The 21,643-nt window shown below is 43.9% G+C and overlaps 1 protein-coding gene across 1 annotated transcript in view; it reads left to right on the forward strand.

Moving 5' to 3' along the window:
• Positions 1–21,643, forward strand: part of WNT3A (Wnt family member 3A) — a 93,154-nt gene that overhangs the window by 37,368 nt on the left and 34,143 nt on the right. Inside the window, exon 2 of the mRNA XM_081834526.1 lies at positions 12,214–12,455. Coding sequence (XP_081690652.1) covers positions 12,214–12,455 — 242 coding nt within the window. The remainder of the gene's footprint in view (positions 1–12,213; positions 12,456–21,643) is intronic.

Below are 21,643 nucleotides of genomic sequence, written 5' to 3' on the forward strand. Positions count from 1 at the left end.
GCATTTGCAGATGACCTAGTCTTGACACTACAACAGCCAGAAACTAGCACAAAAAGAGTTTTGGAACTTATTGAAATATTTGGTCAGGTAGCAGGTTTTAAATTGAATAAACACAAGACAAAGGTGTTGGAAAAAAATCTCACGGTGGGGGAAAAAGATAGTTTTCAAAGAGAAACGGGTTTGGAAATTACTAAAAAGGTAAAATATCTGGGGGTGAACTTAACATCTAAGAATGTGAATCTATTTAAAGATAATTATGAGAAATGCTGGGCTGAAGTGAAGAAAGATTTCGATATATGGTCAAGATTGAGACTTTCCTTGTTAGGCCGAATTGCTGTAATTAAGATGAATGTATTGCCGAGATTGTTGTTTTTGTTCCAGACATTGCAAATTTTAGATAAGATGGACTGTTTCAAGAAGTGGCAGAAAGATATATCTAAATTTGTCTGGCAGGGCAAAAAACCCAGAATTAAATTCAAGATTTTGACTGATGCAAAGGATAGAGGGGGCTTTGCCCTGCCGGACTTAAAACTTTATTATGAAGCAGCAGCTTTTTGCTGGCTGAAACCATGGCTACTTCTTGAGAATACAGATATTCTGGACTTGGAAGGTTATGATAATAGCTTTGGTTGGCATGCATATTTATGGTATGACAAGGTAAAGGTACACAGAAATTTTAAAAATCATATTATTAGGAAAGCATTGTATAATGTATGGAATCGATATAAAGATTTGTTTGAAAGTAAAACCCCCAGGTGGCTGTCACCAATGGAAGCTAAGGCGGTAAAAAGATTGAACATGGATACAGACTGGCCAAAATATTGTGAAATTATAGAATATGATGGTGAAAAGTTGAAATTACAGAGTTTTGAGAAATTGAAACCTAAAGTCCGAGACTGGTTACATTATTACCAGATTAATGAAACTTTTAAGCAGGACAGAAAACTAGGATTTCAGAAGGAGAGGTCAAAGTTAGAAACAGAATTGCTAGAACCCAATACTAAGAATTTGTCTAGAATGTATAATCTGCTGCTAAAATGGAACACACAAGATGAAACGGTTAAATCAGCCATGATTAAGTGGGCACAAGATATTGGTCATGATATTATGTTTGCTGACTGGGAGCAGTTATGGACCACAGGTATTAAATTTACGGCATGTAGTGCCCTGAAAGAGAACATAATGAAAATGATCTATAGGTGGTACATGACCCCAGTCAAGCTTGCAAAGATATATCATTTGCCCAATAACAATTGCTGGAAGTGTAATGAATGTGAAGGAACTTTTTATCACCTTTGGTGGACCTGCCCAAAGATTAAGGCCTACTGGGAAATGATCTATAATGAAATTAAGAAAATCCTTAAGTGGACATTTGTAAAGAAACCGGAGGCTTTTCTCTTGGGCATGGTCGGCCAATTGGTACCAAAGAAAGATAGGACCTTTTTTATGTACGCAACAACAGCAGCAAGAATTCTTTTGGCGAAGTATTGGAAGACTAAAGAATTACCTACTCTGGAAGAATGGCAGACCAAGGTGACTGAATTTATGGGACTGGCAGAGATGACCGGCAGAATCCGTGACCAGAAGAAAGAGACAGTGGAGGAGGACTGGAAAAAATTTAAAATCTATCTTAAAAATTGTTGTAAAATTTCGGAATGTTAAGATGTCAGGGGATTGGACACTAAGAATTACAGCTATAAATCGAAATTTATAAAGCGGAAACTCTTTTTAAAGAGAATTAAATATAAAAATGGGATGAAGAATTGCTAAAAATTTTGAAATTTGGATGCAGTGAAGGGGAGGTTTGGGGAAGTCGCATTATGTTTGTTTTGTTTTTTTTTTTTTTTCTATGTTGTAAAATTAATAAAAATTATTTTAAAAAAAAAAGGAAATCAGCGCAACACCAGTAGAGAAGGGGGGCAGATGGGGGATTCGGAGAGGGGTCTCCAAGACTCTTCGCCCGAAACTAGTGGGGAGAGCACGGGCACACCTCTGCCCACTCCTTCCCTGCGCAGAAGAGTTCCGCGCAGGGAGAGTAGGAGGAGACTTGGCGTCAAACAACTTCTTTGCTGGAAGAGGTTCAAGAAACGCCCACTGACGGATTCTGCGAGCGACTGAACGGCCACGGAGTGAAGGGCTGTCAGCCAAGACAGGTTTAACCAGGCAACCTAGCCAGCAGTGGTGGCAACTTACGCACAAGGAACCCCTTATAACCATTACAGGCCCCTCTGGGTCATCTTTATATGGTGCATTCATGATGATCTGTGCTTAGGTTGTATTGGAGCAGCTATATGCAAACCCACTTTTAATACCACTTGTGCCTGCAAAAGTTTTGGTGCGGACATACTGCTTTGTTTCCAACCAGCTTATGCCCCCAAATTCCATGCTGAAATTCTGAAACTTTTCATACCACAAATGTTCCAGGTTGGGTATGTTTGCCCTACTTACGTTGTGCTATGATGAAAGAATGCCCCTCCATATGGCACTAATGGGGAAGCGATGAAGAACAACTAATAAAGTGGAATGATATGTAGATAGTCCAATATAAATCCACCACTAGGAGTTTATCCACACATCCCTTGCCCTGCTGCTCTCCCCTGGGGGGGGGGGAACCTGCTCTTTAGTGCTCAATCAGAGCAAATGGCAATTTGGGATTTCCCCGGATTGCCATTTGTTCCAAACCTGCTAAAGAGCAGGTTTTCCCTTGGAAAGGAGAAAGGCAAGGGGAAAACTGCTTGGACCTGTGCTTTCTAGGCATGGCACAAGTGGAAGTGCCAATGACATATTGCAGAATATACTCACACAAAAATAGTACCCAAGCTCGAGGACCCTAAGCATCTTTTGTCCTGTGCTTTCCCTCCCAATACACCTTTTATTCTATTTTATTTAATCACCTCATTCCTTTTCTTTCCCTTCCTGTCCCTTTCTCTTTCCTCACACTTTTTTCATGGCCTTGCCTTGCACCTTGTCTAGCAAAGGCCATGGCTTTCTCAGAGAGATTTGCTAATCGTCCTTATACCTAGTCAGAGTATTTTAATAGCAAGTATCTCTCTCTCTCTCTTAGGGACGCGGGTGGCGCTGTGGCTTAAACCACAGAGCCTAGGACTTGCTGATCAGAAGGTTGGCGGTTCGAATCCCCGTGACGGGGTGAGCTCCTATTGCTCGGTCCCTGCTCCTGCCAACCTAGCAGTTCGAAAGCACGTCAAAGTGCAAGTAGATAAATAGGTACCACTTCGACGGGAAGGTAAACGGTGTTTCCGTGCACTGCTCTGGTTCACCAGAAGCGGCTTAGTCATGCTGGCCACATGACCCGGAAGCTGTCTGCGGTCAAATGCCAGCTCCCTTGGCCTATAGAGCGAGATGAGCGTGCAACCCCAGAGTCGGCCACGACTGGACCTAATGGTCAGGGGTCCCTTTACCTTTTTATCTCTCTCTCCCATAGGGTATATGTTGTTGTTGTTGTTATGATGTTGTTGTTGATGATGATGATGATGGTATGAAACTCGCTCCCACAAGAGGCACTGATGGCCATCTTGGGTGACTTTAAAAGAGGACCGGACAAATTCATGGAGGAGAAGGCTTTCAATGCATACTAGCCACAACAGCTATGCCGCTGTCGGAGGCAGCAATGCTTTCAGAAGAAAGGAGGGGAGAGGGCACTTGTGCTCAGGTCATACTTTGTGTTTCCTACAGGCATCTGGTTGGCCACTGTGAGAACAGGATGCTGGACTGGATAGGCCATTGGCCTGATCCTGCACGCTGCTCTTACCTTAGTATTATTATTATTGGCTACTCTAATTATTTGCCTGGGATACTGAATTTAAAAACTGCACGATTCCATCATTGTTGTAACTTGTATTGGGAAGGCCAAGCAATCAATCATATATATATATATATATAAATATTGGTCCATCTCACCCCAGATGCTCAGCTCTGACTCACCATCACCCTTGGGGAATCCACCACTGGGATTCCTGTCCAGTGTTAGGATTCAGCAGTAGTCCATCAATCTTCACCGCCAACCTTCTGTATTGCAAAGTACTGACTCATCATCAGAACTAAGACTTACCCAATCCTGATAAAGCTCCGTGGTGATGAGAGACAACAGGCCGCTGAGTCACCCACAAGGTGCCAAGTGATGTATTCTGCAGTTTGGGAGAAGAAAAAAGAATAAATCTGGTGAACAGGCATGTACAGCCTACTCTTGCCTCTCTGCCAATTGAAAAGGTGGCACATTTCACTGGTTGTAGATCATTGTCTTAAGAACTGGGGGCAGTTTAGTTTTTTTAACTAAAAAACTAGTGAAGGAGGCATGATGACCAAAAATTGATCTGCCCACTCCCCCACAAAATAAAGAACTAATCTGATGCCCTTCACATTCTTTGGGACATTTGAAGCAAATTGCTATTTTATTTTGTCCTCTAAAATGCTTGCAATCCATCCTGGTTTTGTGTCACTGTGCATTTCCTTTTATGAATGCTCTTCCAACTAACATTTACGGGAAGACAGTTGGAAAGCTAAGATGCCACAGAAATTGCAAGTGCTCCTAAGTACCGTGTTAAAATCTGACGGTTTTGTGGTGCTCTGCACAGTCCACAGTGTAAGATATGTTTTGCAAATCTATAGATTTCTGTGGATTTTCATCATGCCTGCACAATGTATAATCCAGTGAATGTGCATTTATGCAGGAAGACGTCTAGGGGCACTTCTAGACATCATTTTTATTGCACGTATATGATGATTTGTGCTCATGATAGTATTGCGGCAGTTACATGTGATCTTGCTTTTAATAGTGTTTCCGCCTGTAAAGGTTTTGGGAAGGGCGTACTCCTTTGCTCTCAATCAGTGCACGTTGCATAATTTCCTGCTGAAATCTTGTAACTTTTTATACCACAAATTCTCTGCAGGGGTGGGAGGATTAAACTGCTTTTGTTGTGCTATAGTGCAAAAGTGCCCCTCTAGACGGCAATAATGCAGTAGCACTGAAGAACAAGGAATAAAGCAGAACACTGTATGGATGATCCAGTAAAAATAAACTACTAATGCACTCCTATTGCATCCATGGCATTTGGAATTCAGGGTAGCCTACAACATACATACATACATACATACATACATTTGTATGCTGCTTTTTCATAGACAAAATCATGCTCAAGGTGGCTTACAAAATAAAATTTAAAATTACAAAATTACGAACAAAACAAAAGCAGTCATAAATAATAAGTAAAATATCAAAAAGTACACAGCCCAATAAACAATTTCCACATAAATCACAATGAGATCTAAAAAAGATAATAATAATAATAATAATAATAATAATAATAATAATAATAATAATAATAATTTATTTGTACCCCACCCATCTGGCTGGGCCTCCCCAGCCACCAAAAATACAGTAAAATCACACGTTAAAAACTTCCCTGAACTGGGCTGCCTTAAGATGTCTTCTGAATGTCAGGTAGTTGTTTATCGCTTTGACATCTGATGGGAGGGCGTTCCACAGGGCGGGCGCCACCACCGAGAAGGCCCTCTGCCTGGTTCCCTGTAGCTTTGCTTCTCGTAATGAGGGAACCGCCAGAAGGCCCTCGGTGCTGGACCTCAGCGTCCGGGCAGAATGATGGGGGTGGAGACGCTCCTTCAGGTATACTGGACCGAGGCCGTTTAAAACATTAATATCAAAAACAGCAACAATACCCTCCAAACAATACCTCAACCCAAGAGTCTGTTCAGCAGCCTCAGCTTTTGTAGCTGGAGTCAATCCGGGCCCCATACTCCCAGGTCAGGTGGAAACAGGCCTGCAAGGCAGGGAGCGGGTTTTCCAGGCCTCCCAGCCCAGATGCAATACAAAAGTATGTGCAAGGTAATAAAAACAAACTACCGTCTGATTGTGTCCTGCACAAGGGTTATGTTCCGGGGATGGCATAAATACACAAAAACACGTATACCTTTGTATTTTGCAATCTTACTTCCCAGTCCATCCCTAACGGGTTGTTGTGTAGTACAGTGGAGTGTGTGGTGAACCCAGAAGATTCAGGACAAATAAAAGAAAGTACAGTACAGTGGTACCTCGAGTTAAGTACTTAATTCGTTCTGGAGGTCCGTTCTTAACCTGAAACTGTTCTTAACCTGAAGCACCACTTTAGCTAATGGGGCCTCCTGCTGCCGCTGCGCCACCAGAGCCCGATTTCTGTTCTTGTCCTGAAGGAAAGTTCTTAACCTGAAGCACTATTTCTGGGTTAGTGGAGTGTGTCACCTGAAGCGTATGTAACCTGAAGCATATGTAACCCGAGGTACCACTGTACTTCTTCACATAACACATAGTTAAACTATGGAACTTGCTCCATTGGAGGCAACCAGAGAGACAAGGGTAGTCTATCACTGGAGACTTGGCAACTGTTGGAAGTCTAACCAGGAAGCTGTTGTAAGGGGTCAGGTAGGAACCACATAACAGCACATTCTGATCTATTGTCATTTTCCTATTGATCTATTTGGCTGTGCCTTATTTGGTCAAGAGTTTTGCAGTGCCAGCTGCAGGCAAAATCACAGCTTCATATCTCTTGGGACCAGTGGGCAGATTCTGTCCAAAGCCCCTCTCCCCAAATATGGGAATACTACTGGAAAAAGGAATAGTTCAGTGGAAGAGCATCTGCTTTGCATGAAGAAGGTCCTGGATTCAATCCCTGGGATCTCCAGGTAAGGCTGGGAACATCTCCTGCCTGAACCCCTGGAGAGCCACTGAATTGGATGGACCATTGGTCTAGTTCAATATAAATCAGCCTCTGAATTCAAGCACAGGGCGAGGGAAAAATTCAAGGAGGATAACACTTGTGGTTCCATAAACAGCTGTAAGGTATGTCTCGAGTCGAGTCTGACCGGTCTACGTTGACAAGGCAATGCCTCCAATTATACAGCATGCTCCGGCCTGCAAGAGAAAAATCAATTTGCTATGTATATTTATTTATTTCTTGTTATGAGAGTATGGAGGGGAGGTGGTATGCACATTTCTGAAGGCTGGGAAACCCACTGCAAACCAGAGAAGACTCTGTATGAATCCTGTGATTTATGAGATTCTCATCTTCTCCCTCTTTTAAAACTAAGAACAGCCACAGAAGGAATTATCTGGATCTAGACCACAGCCAGAGGGGAGTTATTATTATTAATTTTAAAAGAAACCTATACCATGCAACATAAAATAAATTGCTCGGCTGAATTTATACATAAAGATAATAAAACAACCAGAAAGCTCATTAAAAGTACATGCAAATGGGGCAACTGCAAAACAGCACGAGCAGACGGAAACATTTAAAATGTTGGAACAAAGAGGTAGCTTTTGACTTGAGATCCAGTGTAGCATAGAAGTTGGAATGTCATGCTTTGTTGTTTAGTCGTTTAGTCGTGTCCGACTCTTTGTGACCCCATGGACCAGAGCATGCCAGGCACTCCTGTCTTCCACTGCCTCCCACAGTTTGGTCAAACTCATGTTAGTAGCTTCAAGAACACTGTCCAACCATCTTGTCCTCTGTCCTCCCCTTCTCCTTGTGCCCTCCATCTTTCCCAACATCAGGGTCTTTTCCAGGGAGTCTTCTCTTCTCATGAGGTGGCCAAAGTCTTGGAGTCTCAGCAGGGTTTGAATCCCAACTCAGCCAACATAGCTGAATGGTTGACCTTGGCCTAGTCAATGTCTCTCAGCCTAACCTACAGGATTGTTGTGATGATAGAGTGAGGAGGGCGGGGAGTAGCCCTAAGCTTCTTAAAAGAAATGTGGGATATAAATGTAGCAATGACATAAACTTGGTGCCTGAGTTATAACAGTGCCTGCCATGCTTCAGAGCAGAGGGCATCCCACAAGAAAGGGGCCACCACCAAATAAGGCTCAGTCCCACATTACCACACAACAGATTTCATCTAGCAGCAAAGCATGGAGATGATTCCCTGAAGATCTTAAGACACGGCTGACCCTTCTCCTTCTGTACCATTTTCCTGGTGAAAATTGCCCCCGAAGCTATTTGCTGCTATTGGCAGCTTAAAGGGAGGAGGAGGGGTATTCTCGTCAGGAAAATGGCATGGAGGAGAAAGGGTTAACACTCCCTCCCATGTGTATGGCATGGTCAGCCAGTCATGGGATTCACAGGACCCCTCCAGAAGGGGTTACTCTGCTTTCATCTTGATTTGCTTGCAAAAAGCCTTACGCAGTGATTAGACTATGCCCAATATCCATTGAGCATCCTTATGATTTGCTTATGAGGGAATGAGACTCTTAATTTCAGGGTCATAGGTTTCAGGCCCACATTGGGCAAAATGAATCCTGCATTGCAGGGGGGGGGGCAAACTAGATGACCCCCAGGGTCCCTTCCAACTCTACGGTTCTGTGATTTGATACAGTCATGACCACTCATAATTCCTTCATCCGGATTTGTTTGCAAGGTGATTAAGCGCCTTCCCACGAGTCGTTTGTTCATCCCATACGTTTCCCACTTTCCAAACTGCAAAGAGTCTGATGTTTGTGGTTGTTGTTGTTTTGTGGGGAGGAAAGGATTTGTTCTTCTGCCCCAGGCTTGGGGAATCTTTGCCTCTCTAGACATTGTTGAACTACAACTCCCATCAAGCCTAGAAACTGTAGCCAGGGAGGATGGATGTTGTAGTTCAGCAACATCTGGATCTGCAAAAGTAGGACGACAGAATGCTTTAACCCCCTACAGTTGTGCAAACCTCAAGTTTTCATCCATCCTGAAAATTACTGACAGTCTGGAGGCGCACATAGAGTCATTTAGCAAACCACGTGTTGTTGAACCCAAAGTGTCCCATTTTGCATCTGGTCCCACCCACCATTGTCATGTGGTCCCTGGGAGATTAGCAAGTGACTAATCAGAACCACGGAGAGCTCACTGGGAATCTGGATGCACAAACAGACTTGATACCAGAATACAGTCATACCTCGGGTTGAAGTCGCTTGAGGTTAAGCCTTTTCGGGTTGCACTCAGCAGTGACCCGGAAGTAATGGAGTGCGTTACTTCCGGGTTTCGCCGCTCATGCATGCGCAGACGCTCAAAATGATGCCACTCATGCATGTGCAGAAGTGGCAAATTGCGACCAGCACACGTGCAGACACGGGTTGTGTTCACTTCAGGATGCGAACAGGGCTCTGGAACGGATCCCGTTCGCATCCAGAGGTACCACTGTAACTGAAAAACCAGGGGCTTATAGGGTAACCACTGGTCTGCTGTTGACTGAGCACTGAATAAGTGTGGGAAAGAGGTGTGTAAAAGGTAAAGGTAAAGGGACCCCTGACCATTAGGTCCAGTCACGGACGACTCTGGGGTTGCGGCACTCATCTCGCTTTATTGGCCGAGGGAGCCGGCGTACAGCATCCGGGTCATGTGGCCAGCAGGACTAAGCCACTTCTGGCGAACCAGAGCAGCGCACAGAAATGCTGTTTACCTTCCCACCAGAGCGGTACCTATTTATCTACTTGCACTTTGATGTGCTTTTGAACTGCTAGGTGGGCAGGAGCAGGGACCGAGCAACGGGAGCTCACCCCGTCACGGGGATTCGAACTGCCAGCCTTCTAATCAGCAAGCCCTAGGCTCTGTGGTTTAACCCACAGCGCCACCCGCATCCCCTAAGAGGTGTGTATGGGTGTTTAAAACTCCACTGCCCCTGAGGGACCTGCCCATGATTTAAAAGGGCAGTACTCTATTATGGCAGCATGTGTGGGCATAGTCTCAATGGACTCTTGGCATAGTGATGCTAATAGCTCCCCTCCTAGTCCTGACTACTCCTCTGGCATATCACATGCCAGTGTCCACCATTACTTGGGCCCAGTGCCAGCATTCTCTAGGCACTAGAAACTCCCTAGCCCTGGGCAGGCATACCTGAACTGGTGCAGCAAGACTGTTAATGGAAGCCAAGCAGGGTGGATCACCTACTTAACATACAGAAGTTTCAAAGTTCAAACCTCAGCATTTCCAGATAAAGCTGGGAGAGATTCCCTGGAAAGCTGCTGTCAGTTGGTGTAGATAATATTGAACTAGATGAACCAATGGTCTGTTCCTTTATAAGGAACTATACCCATGATGCAATACCCAACCAAGAAAAGTATGTGTGTTCCTAGCAGGTGCAGAACCAACCAGGATCATCACCCACACAGTCAGGATTGACAAGTATTGGCAGGCAATGGCAATGGTGGCAGCAGGGGCCCTGACAAGGTGGTATTATTCCTGGTGGCCCTGGCAGTTGCCTCAGTAGACCAGGTGCTGACACCAGGTCTGGTTGTATCCCAGCATTGCCGGGATGCTTGGCCCATGTGCTTGGTAGATGGGTGGGTCTTCCTGGCCCGCATGTGGGTCTGGGGAGGTTGGAGAGTCAGGTACCTCCTTCAAAGCAGAGGATAGAGGTCTCACTGCCCCCTGGAATTTTTCATCAGTAGACATTTCTAGTGGGGCAGCTACTTCACTGATTACCCCATTTACTTAAATAAGTATCTGTTTCATTTTTGCCCTACTTTTCCTTCAATGAGCTCGAAGCAGTGTATATTCTCACCCCCCTACACACAGGTCTTTCCTCACGATCACCCAGGAAGGTTAGGCTAAGGGAGAGTGATGGGTTCAAGGTCCCACAATGAGATTCATGGCTGAGTGACACAAATCTGTGGCAAGTTCTGGTCTGCAGCTACGATGAGAAATGACTCCAAACATGCCAACATTTCCCTGAAAAAGCCAACTAATCTTGACTTACCACCCTACTTCGTGAATTGCCCCAGGCTCGTCTAGAAGAGATGTGCTTTGTAAAGGCAGGATGATGACTCCAGTATGGAATTGCCAGTCCCTTGCAGCTCTTACTCCCAAAGTGTCATCTCCCCCCCCCCAGCACACTGCATTTCTTTGGGAAATAAATCACTAATCGGCTCATTACTCATTATCTAGTGAAGTGCCTTTCAGAAGGGTGGGTGAAAAATAGGGAAACTGCCTGTCTAAAGGTGTGTCCGGACCAACACATTCCATTTCTCATCAAAGGTGGCTGATTTAATTTGTCTTCTCCCAATACCCAAAACAGTTTACAATTTTTTGAAAACGTAATAAGCTTCCTCCTCTTTTCAAGCACAGCCCCTTTTCAAGCACAGCAAACCTTCCTCCTTTGGGGCAGGTGGGTATGGCTTGGCTGGGACAGGCCAAATGGAGAGGCCTGGTGGGCCTAATTAGGCTTGTAGCCAGAGGTTACCCACCCCTGCTTTACTTGATCATAAATTCTAAGAGGAAGAAGAAGTGAATCAAAACCCTTTTAGGTTGGCTGGTGATTCTTTTCCAACTCATTCCGACCTCTGACTCACCACTTGAACACACAAACCAACAATGAGCTTGGAGTGAGTTCAGGGGGTGACTGCATTTCAACCATTTATATCTCACCTTTCTACACTGAAGTGTTCATAAGGTGTCTTGCAGCAAAACACCAACAACTAAGAAGCTTAAATACAAATTGTAAAAGCAGATCAACAAAATAATGATGTAAACATTCAGCAATTAAAATATTAGTAGAGAAGCCAGATTAAATCAATGCTCAGGGGAATGGGACAACGTGGAAGCCAGCTGCACCTCCCTTGCAAGCTGGTCCATCAGCTGGGGTCATACCTGAGAGGGTCTCCCCTCTCTCATGTCCACTCAGTGCCTCAGAGGGTCTCCATTTATTAATGTTATGTAGAAATATTTATAAAGTGTGCAATCAAAAAGTGTACATAAAATTAAATTTATTTTATTTGACAGAATTTGCATCCCACTGAATCATAAAAAAATTCCAAGCAGTTTACATAAAAATTAAATGTAATATAAAACAATTATCAAAACATGGTGAAAGTTCCTAGGACAGTTTATGGCGGTCTGCATATTGTGCAGCCAAGATCTGCCACAAATATGTCACCGAGTACGGATCTGAAACCACCTCTTAGGCCTCATCCATACTTCTGCTTGTCCCACCACTTCTCCCCGTGGAAAAGCAGCCCGTTTCCGCTGAATCAGAGTCCAACAACATCTGGAGGGCCACATTTTAGGCCATGTATACCAAACTATCTCTCAAGAGTTGTATCTGGGAAATTACAGATCTGCATAGGCAGGCTGGATGTGAGTGGCAAATGGGCTTGGGAAAGGGCCTTGGTTCTCTGTTAGTCAGTTGATCACTTCTCTTGAGAATGGAAAGACCAAACTGTTCTCCTTCTCTTTTTAGGTCCTTGGCAATTGGCCATCAATATTCCTCCTTGGGAACTCAGCCCATCCTTTGTGGCAGCATCCCTGGCTTGGTGCCCAAGCAACTACGGTTCTGTCGGAACTACGTGGAGATCATGCCCAGCGTAGCCGAAGGGGTGAAAATCGGCATCCAGGAATGCCAGCACCAGTTTCGCGGTAGGAGGTGGAACTGCACCACTGTAAACGACAGCTTGGCTATCTTTGGGCCAGTGTTGGATAAAGGTGAGTACACAATGTTCTAAAATGAATGACATAGATGATCAATTTGAGAAAATGGAATTGGGGAGGGGGGTGTGTGTGAGAGAGTTTAGCTGATGAAATCTCTTGAGAAATAGACAATCTCTGTGGTGTTTTTTTTCCTGTCTGGGGAGTCAGACTGTGCTTGTGGTTTCAGTTATGCTCCAATGCAGTTGTTGTTGTTGTTTGGCATCCCTCTGTCTTGACATACAATGGAGTGCACCTCTGAGGGTAAAGTCAAAGCGCTATGTTAGCAGCACCAAAGCGACCTCCTTGTGTGCAAGCCTGGGCATGTGTATATGGGGCCTCGGCTGCCCAGACGACAGAACCCTCCTCTCGGCTTCACTGATGTGGTTCAAGGAAAAGCAGAGCAAATATGTTTAGCATCAGCTTTGCTGCAGGAGTTGGTGGAAGGAGACATGGAAGGCACCATCCAGCTGTCTTAGGGACTCCACTCTGGATTTGTGTAGGGTTTTCTCCTTAGCCTTTTCTTCTCCCAAAGAAGTCAGCAGAGGTTTAGGATCAAAGCTTTCCTTCTCCTACACGGGCTACTTTCCCAGGTTGATGAGCCCCATCTGCCCCTCACTTCCCTCTACAGCACATGCAGAAACGACCTTCTTGATCGTTGGACCCACTATTGGTCTCGTCCACTCAAGTTGATAGAGCATGTCTTCACATGCAGGAGATGTTCCTTTTTTATATATAATAATATTTATTAAAGTTTCAAAAGAATTACAAAAATGAAAGAAGAAAAAGAAAACAAAAAATACAAAATACAGAAAAAGTAAAAAAAACATTTCAATCTTTCCATATCTTATCTTTCTTTTCCTTATTTCCCTGACCTCCTCACACCTCCCTCTTTTGTATTCTAGTTCAATTGTTGTTTCAGCAAGTCCTTACCCTTTTTGCATTTATCTTGATACTTTATCATAATATATTATAACTTTACATTTTTACATGTTAACAATCCATTTTTACGTACCCCTTAACCACCTTATTGCTAAAACCACTTAGCTTCGTTCCAACATCCTTCTAACATTCCTTAATTTTACAGTGTTTCTGTAAATAGACTTTAAATTTCTTCCAATCTTCTTCTACCGACTCTTCTCCCTGGTCTCGGATTCTGCCAGTCATTTCCGCCAGTTCCATGTACTCCATCACCTTCTTCTGCCATTCTTCCCGGGTGGGTAAATCTTGTGTCTTCCAATACTTCGCGATGAGTATTCTTGCTACATAAAGAAAGTTCTATCCTTCTTTGGCACCAATTGGCCTACATGCAGGAGATGTTCCTAACTTACCAAGGCTTCAAGACCCACCAAGTATCCTCACCTAGTTTAGTCAGGCAGTCAAAACAGTTTCCTGGGGTGCAGCTGCTGTCACAATGCAGTAGTAGAATTTCAAAGACGATGATAAGCAGGCATTGGTACCTGAAGAGATGAGTATTATGCCCAGGGAGGGTAGCTGGGGAGTGCAGTGGCCAAGGGCAGATGGCCAAGGGCAGAACTCGTTCTAAGATGATAGGGTGGCTATCACCATCTGGTTGCCACCACTGTGTGCACATACAGCACTCACAGTGCTGAGTTTGGATGATGTTGTGGAATGTTCCCAAACACTCTCACTGATTAGATGCAAGTTGACAATTAGAGATGTTTGACCACGTGTAGATTTGGTGACAGAAATATAAGATCAGCTTGGATGGGAGGTAAACCTTCCACAGGATGTTGGGTCAAGAATGTCTGTGTTTTTGATAGGAAGGAAGCACCAAAGCACAAATATTGAGGAAGTCTGGGTGCCAAGTGAATTCAGGTGGAAGTAAACCAAAGGACATGGTGTCCAAAACACAGCTTGGAAGGCTGAATGCTCTATATGGCTTTGAAAATCTCACCCAAGATACAGAGATGCTGGAATCGGGATTTGTTCTCAAAGGTGCACTCAGTAATAAGGTTTGCTGATGTGTAATGCATGAAATGGGACTTAGACTTCCTTATGTTGGCATTTGTTTGTTGATTTAGTTTATTCATTTATCTACCAGTTAGTGATTTGCATGAAATATGGAATATAAAGTTCCCAATAAAAGAAGTTAGCCTAATTTTCTTCAAAATAAAGTTAGCAGCGCACACACACACACGCGCACACACACACACACACACACAGAGAGAGAGAGAGAGAGAGAGAGAGAGATTATAAAATGAAATTACATATTAAAATACATGTCTGAGTAGGTTTGCTTAAACAAATTTTTTTAGCAGATGCTAAAAATAATCCAGTGAAGGACTCTGCTGAATACCATCAGGCAGGGAGCAGTCAAGTGACCATATTATGGGCTAAGGGAACCCTTCAAGTAAACTGTTTCCAAGCTGTACTTAGGCTTTATATACATTGAATTTTGCCCCGTAACAAAACAGCAGCCAGTGAGGATCTCTGAGCTGAGATGCAACATGCTGACAGAGTCTCACACCTGTCAGCAATAGTGCCACAACATTTTGCATTAACTGCTGCTTCCTGGGCTAAGCGAAAGGAAACCCCACATAGGGCTGCTTGTTCTGCCATTTTCTGCCAGGAAAGTCTACTCAAAGCAAACGTCCACCGGGTTTTATGCAGATTGATGTTTGCTCCAACTCATAGAATCACAGAATCATAGAATTGTAGAGTTGGAAGGTATCCCAAGGGTCATCTAGTCCAACCCCCTACAATGCAGAAATCTCAACTAAAGTATCCAGTGGTAAAGAGGGCCAAACAGAGAACCACTCAGACCCATGCCCAGAAAGCACAGCACAAGCGGAAATCCTCTCGAATTAGTGCTTTTTAGGCATGATTCAAGTGGAAGTGTGGACAAGCCCACAGAATGCATTGCAGCATCTCTGCATTCAGGTAAAGGTAAAGGGACCCCTGACCAATAGGTCCAGTCGTGTCCGACTCTGGGGTTGCGGTGCTCATCTCGCTTTATTGGCCGAGGGAGCCGGCGTACAGCTTCCGGGTCATGTGGCCAGCATGACTAAGCCGCTTCTGGCGAACCAGAGCAGTGCACGGAAACGCCGTTTACCTTCCCACCGGAGCGGTACCCATTTATCTACTTGCACTTTGACATGCTTTCAAACTGCTAGGTTGGCAGGAGCAGGGACCGAGCAACGGGAGCTCACCCTCTCGTGGGGATTCAAACCGCCGACCTTCTGATCGGCAAGTCCTAGGCTCTGTGGTTTAACCCACAGCACCACCCGCCATTCAGTTATACGTATCCCCAAATTTATTTTTTGAACATGACCTCTGTTGAGATCAAAAGCCAGAGTCCTGCTTTGGAAGGAAGCAACTTTAGCATAAACAGAGGCCTGGTTTAACTGGACTGAACTTAAGCCTCTCTGGGTGTAATTATGGAAATAGCAGCCTCATACACTTCCCCAAGGGACTGACACTGCTGTTAAGATTAGCTTACCCTAATGCTAGAGCAAACACCAATTGACCTCCCTTCAGAAGTGCAAGGCGACCCTTAGAATATGTTTAAGAGAGTCCATCTTGATGGTGATTTGTACGGTTGACCTTCTAAGTTCACCCTTGGGGGAGAAAAAGGCTAGGGCTTTCACTAGCAAACAGTATATAGGGAAATTGTAGAAAGGACTCTCCTTTCCTTATTTATGTGTACTGAATGAGGCTATGAAGTTGGTTATAGCAATTCGTTAATAGCAATTCCTAGTTCCCAGTTTTGATTCAGTTGTAGTGGAGGAACTGTGCTAGCCTGGACATCTCTGTACCTGAAAATAAGCCCTAAACTACCCCGAAATTATATATCTCCACCATCGGCTGACTCTGCCCCGCAGACTGCATCCCAGAACAAGCCTTAAGAACACAAGAAGCTGCTCTGCAAATTTCCTAGATAAGATCTAGGGAAATAGTTGTAGCTCAGCGGATGCAGCAACCTTGTTCTTGCAACCAATCCATATTGTATACGTACTTCATACATATCCAATAAGGAAACTTAGTGGCAGAGCACCCAGTTTGAACATGAAAGGTCTCAGGTCCAATCCCTGGTGTCTGCAGGTAGGGTTGGGAAAGAATCCTCTCTGAAATCCAGAATAGTCCCTGCCAATCCCAAATACTGAGTTAGAGGGACCAACAGTCTTATTTAGTATAAGCCATCTTCCTATGATCTAGTATGGGGAAGGGCTGTAGCTCAGAGGCACAGCACTAACTGGGAGAGAAAGTCCCAGGTTCTTAGATACCATTGTGTGTCACACAGACCTCAAGGCCGTTTCCATACAAATATAATTATAATTGCAAAATCAACAAAATTTCATAAAATACAAAATGCACGCCTTACTTTATAACCATTTCGTGACATTTAACAGCAGTAGCAACAGATAAAAACAGTCATCCTCCAGAGATTTTAAAAAACAAATGAGCTTTCACCAACCAGTGAAAGCACATTAATGTTGTGGCCATGCATGCTTTCAAGGGGAGGCGTTCCACAACTGGGGAGCCACTGCAGAGAAGGCCCTACTCCAGGCCCCTTTACAACAAGCAACACCAGTGGGGCCTCCTCTGCTGTCCTCCTATATACAGAGCATCCCACTCTGACTCTCAGCTTCTTTGCTTATGAGGGTTTGATTTCATGGTCTGGCTCCAGTGATGAGCAAATCTGCCCATTTCAATATCTTCCTTTTTTTTTTTTTCATTTTTCCAATCTAAAATTAAGTCCCCCACCCTTCCACATCAGTTTGCAATTTAAAAAATTACATTTGTGAAAATTCATTAGCATTTTAGTGTCCATTTCTCCTAATTTACATATTTTTGCAAAGTAATTTCCCCTAATATATGCTATTTTTATGAATATATGCATTTTTAAGGCATACTACTATAGTATACGTATTTTTGTACACACTACTAGGCTGAAGAACTGCCTTGCAAAATTCAGAGACATGCGAATTTCAAAGGATGGCTGCGTTTTGGCTCGTGTGTTGTTTCCAAAAGTGCATATTTGATAAATTTGCCTTTGAATGCAAGTTGAATCAAATTTCTCCCCCATTCCTACCTGGGTCCTCAACAAACCTACCCTCATCCTGAAAGTCCCATATTTCCTAGGCCCTCTAACACCACAGCTGACCAATAGCCAACCCATATTTTGTGAATTGCACAAGAACTATGTGTAGTTTGATTTTAAATTATATTTGAGATTTGTTGCACCGGAAAGCAGTGATCTGTGGGTTCCAAACAATTTGGGAGTCCTTTGGGAAAAGTACTATCAGGTCTGTGCTTGGCTTTGGAATCTTCTTCTCTGGGCCTTGATGGGCTTTTGCAAAGACATCGGGTCTCTCCAGACATCCTTCCTATTGTGTATGCATGAGGATTTGTGCTAATTCTGATATCGGGGTAGTTATACGCAATCCCACTTTCAATACTGTTCATGCCTGCAAGAGTTTCAGGGCAGACATACTGTTTCATTTTCGATCAGTATATGTCCCGTAACTTCCTGCTGAAATCCTGTACAAAAATTTAATACCACAAATGTTCCAGTATGTTTTTTGTCCCATTTTTGTTGTGCTGTGGCACAAAAGGGCCCCTGCACATGGCACTAATGCTATAACATTTAGGGAGCATTCCCAAAAAACCAAGGAAGTGACTGAGGCACTATTGCCTCAGTGACATGTTGCAGGAAGCAACCACCCACCCAAACAAAACAACACACCCGTCAGGAGGGGCCCATCTTCTCACTGGCCTAGGAAGTTCTGTGTAACCTTCACCCTTCAAGGTGTGGACCAGAACCTCCAACAAAGTTATGTGGAAAGGGCCCAATCTGTGCCCAATTTCCTGCCATCTCTAGAGATACCCTGCTTCATACTTCCATTGCTGCATGGTACATTTATGATCATTTAGTTATCTCCCGCTTGGACTACTGCAATGCGCTCTATGTGAGGCTACCTTTGAAGGTGACTCGGAAACTACAACTACTCCAGAATGCGGCAGCTAGACTGGTGACTGGGGGCGGCCGCCGAGACCACATAACACCGGTCTTGAAAGACCTACATTGGCTCCCAGTACGTTTCCAAGCACAATTCAAAGTGCTGGTGTTGACCTTGAAAGCCCTAAACGGCCTCGGCCCAGTATACTTGAAGGAGCGTCTCCACCCCCATCGTTCTGAGGTCCAGCGCCGAGGGCCTTCTGGCGGTTCCCTCATTGCAAGAAGCAAAGGTACAGGGAACCAGGCAGAGGGCCTTCTCGGTAGTGGCGCCTGCCCTGTGGAACGCCCTCCCATCAGATGTCAAAGCGATAAATAACTACCTGACATTCAGAAGACATCTTAAGGCAGCCCTGTTCAGGGAAGTTTTTAATCTGTGATATTTTAGTGTATTTTTGGTTTTTATGGAAGCCGCCCAGAGTGGCTGGGGAAACCCAGCCAGATGGGTGGGGTACAAATAATAAATTATTATTATTATTATTTATTATTATTATCACTCTGCATATGGGAACTATAGTCAGAGGCCTCTGCAAAAGCCCAATAAAGTGTTTAAGTTGTAGAGCTGCGGTGTGTGTATCTGAAGGCAGCCCTGTATGGGGAGGTTTTTAAGGCTTAATGTTTTTGTTTTAGATATGCTGCAAGCTGCTCAGAGTGGCTGGGGAAACCCAGCCAGATGGGTGGGATATAAATAAAAAAGTTGTTGTTGTTGTTGTTGTTGTTGTTGTTGTTGTTGTTCACACACACCCTACTTTTTTGCCACAAAAAATAAGATTATCACAGAAGAAATACAAAACGGCATCCAAATATGTCTAATAATATTCATATTATATACGAATATTTATGTACTCAACTATAAATTAAATTATGCTTTAAAGAGCTTTGCATACATTTATTAAGTGTCCTTATTTATTATGTGGTTTTAAGCGGAATGTTAAATTATGTGAGTGAAAGTAATATATAAGGTTAGACACTGCTTTGTGATTTTGCGTTCCTATAATTGCACTGTAACCGGACTACATCTTTCAATGAATTTGTTTCATGCACGTTCCCTTTTATAATATGTAAACTTTGTCAACAAAGCTATATCCCATGCACTTTTATACCATTGCAAGGTATCATCTGGTTTATACAATTTCCAGTTTCTTGCTATGACTATCCTAGGTGCACCAATCATAGTCATTGCAAGTTTCAAACCTTTCTTGTTTGCCAGGCTTCCCAGAGATCCCAACAAAGCATACTTGGGTATAGCAGTGCCCTTAAATCGGGCTTCCCAAAGATCCCAACAAAGCATACTTGGGTAAAGCAGTGCCCTGAATAATGTTGAAATTTGAACCATGGGGGTGGAAAGTGGATGCCCATATAATACTATTCAATTCCACATTAATGACTGTGACAATGGGAATTAGAGTGTAATAGGAATCAGAAATGATGAGAGAGAGTTTATGTATACACTGCTAAAGTTCCCGTTGTTCCGCCCAACTAGATCGGCGAATTCTACACCACACTGGCTCCATAATGGGCTAGATTGGGTGTGACCAGGGCCTAACCAAGGAAAGAGCATATAACCTTAAAAAATTAAGTGCCACGTGCTATTCTGAGGAGATGTTGCAGGAGGAGGACAGCAAGACTGGACTACTAGAATACTGAAGGCTCCCCTAGTATTGTTTTCTGAAAACATCCACCTGTGACACAGTGAAGTGGCAAATTTGGCCTTAGGGAAATGATTTTACAGCACATCTTTTTTGTGTCATTTTCACAAGAACCTTGCTTACCTGGTTAGGCTGAGAAAGGTGATGGCTTGCCCAGAGGAGCCACTTAAGTGCCTTCACACCTGAGCAAGAGATTGATCCTGAGGTCTGACCCATCCATGCCTTTACCTACCAGTGGCCACCTCACTGGAAAGTGAAATGTCTTCATTCCCCACCCCTGCCACAAATCCGCGGGCAAAAAGTGGAGGGCAAGGAGGGAGGGGCAGTGTGTATGTCGGGGCAGGTGGGGGGTGTTGCTACTACTTCATAATTGAAAAATGTTGTCCCTCGAGGGAGAATCAAGCCACCCTTCAGCTCTGCTTCACCTACAGTGGCGGCAGGGGGAAGGGAGGAAGGTAAAGGAATAAACATCTCCGACGCCTTCTTCAGAGCTCCCTCAGGGGGAAAACATACTTGAGCTACCCAGGAAAGGGCTGGATTTCAGAGCTTAAAGCAACCGCCAACACTCTCACAGAAGCTAAGATTCTTCTCTGGTCCAAGACCAAATTCACACCATACATTTAAAGCACTATACCACTTTAAACAGTCATGGCTGCCCCCAGAAAACCTCTGGGTGATATAGTTTGTTAAGAGTGCTGAGAATCATTAGGAGACCCCTGTTTCCCTCAAAGAGCTGCAATTTCCAGAAGAGGGATTGATGGTTAAACCGACATTTTGGTTGCTCATCTCTGAACCTTTCACAATGCTATAATATCTGTCACGAGGCGTGGGACCCAGAACTGTACATGGTAGTAATCCATATGTGGCCACACCATAGATTTGTATAACAGCATTATAATCTTGGCAATTCTATTTTCAGTCCTAAATATCTCTAGCGTGGAATTTGCCTTTCCCCCACACAGCTGACTGATGTCAAGACAAGGGGGAGTGAAAATGTGCCTCTATTTCCTATGTTAAAATGTGCATTTCCTATACATGTTGAGTAGGGAAGCAACTCTCTCTTCCTGAGGTTCCTCCAGCAACTGTATTCAGAAGCATTGCTGCCTCTGACTGTGGAGGCAGACCACAGCCATCATGGCTTGTTGCTGTCAATAGCCTTCTCCTCCCTGAATTTGTCTAGGCCTCCTTAAGGCATCTAAGCAGGTGGCCACTATTGCATTCTGTAGCTACAAGTTCCTTCGCTTAAACTATGTGCTGCATGAAGAGGTCCTTTTTCTGATGTCCATTTTTTCTAGTGTTATCCGAGAGGGAACTTTCCTCTATCAATTGTATACATGCCATGCATAATTTTATAAACTTCTATCATGTTGCTTCTCACTTGCCTTTTCTACAAACTAAAAAGTCCCAAAGAGTGTATCTGAAGAAGTGTGCATGCACACGAAAGCTCATACCAAGAACTGACTTAGTTGGTCTTTAAGGTGCTACTGGAAGGAATTTGTTTTGTTTTAAAAAGTCCCAGCCACTGATACCCTTCAACCATTCTCTCCATGGCAGCTTCAGGAAGACATACAGAGCTG

The sequence above is a fragment of the Podarcis erhardii genome (assembly GCF_964252035.2).
Source record: "Podarcis erhardii genome assembly, chromosome: 12".
Taxonomy (NCBI): Eukaryota; Metazoa; Chordata; class Lepidosauria; order Squamata; family Lacertidae; genus Podarcis; species Podarcis erhardii.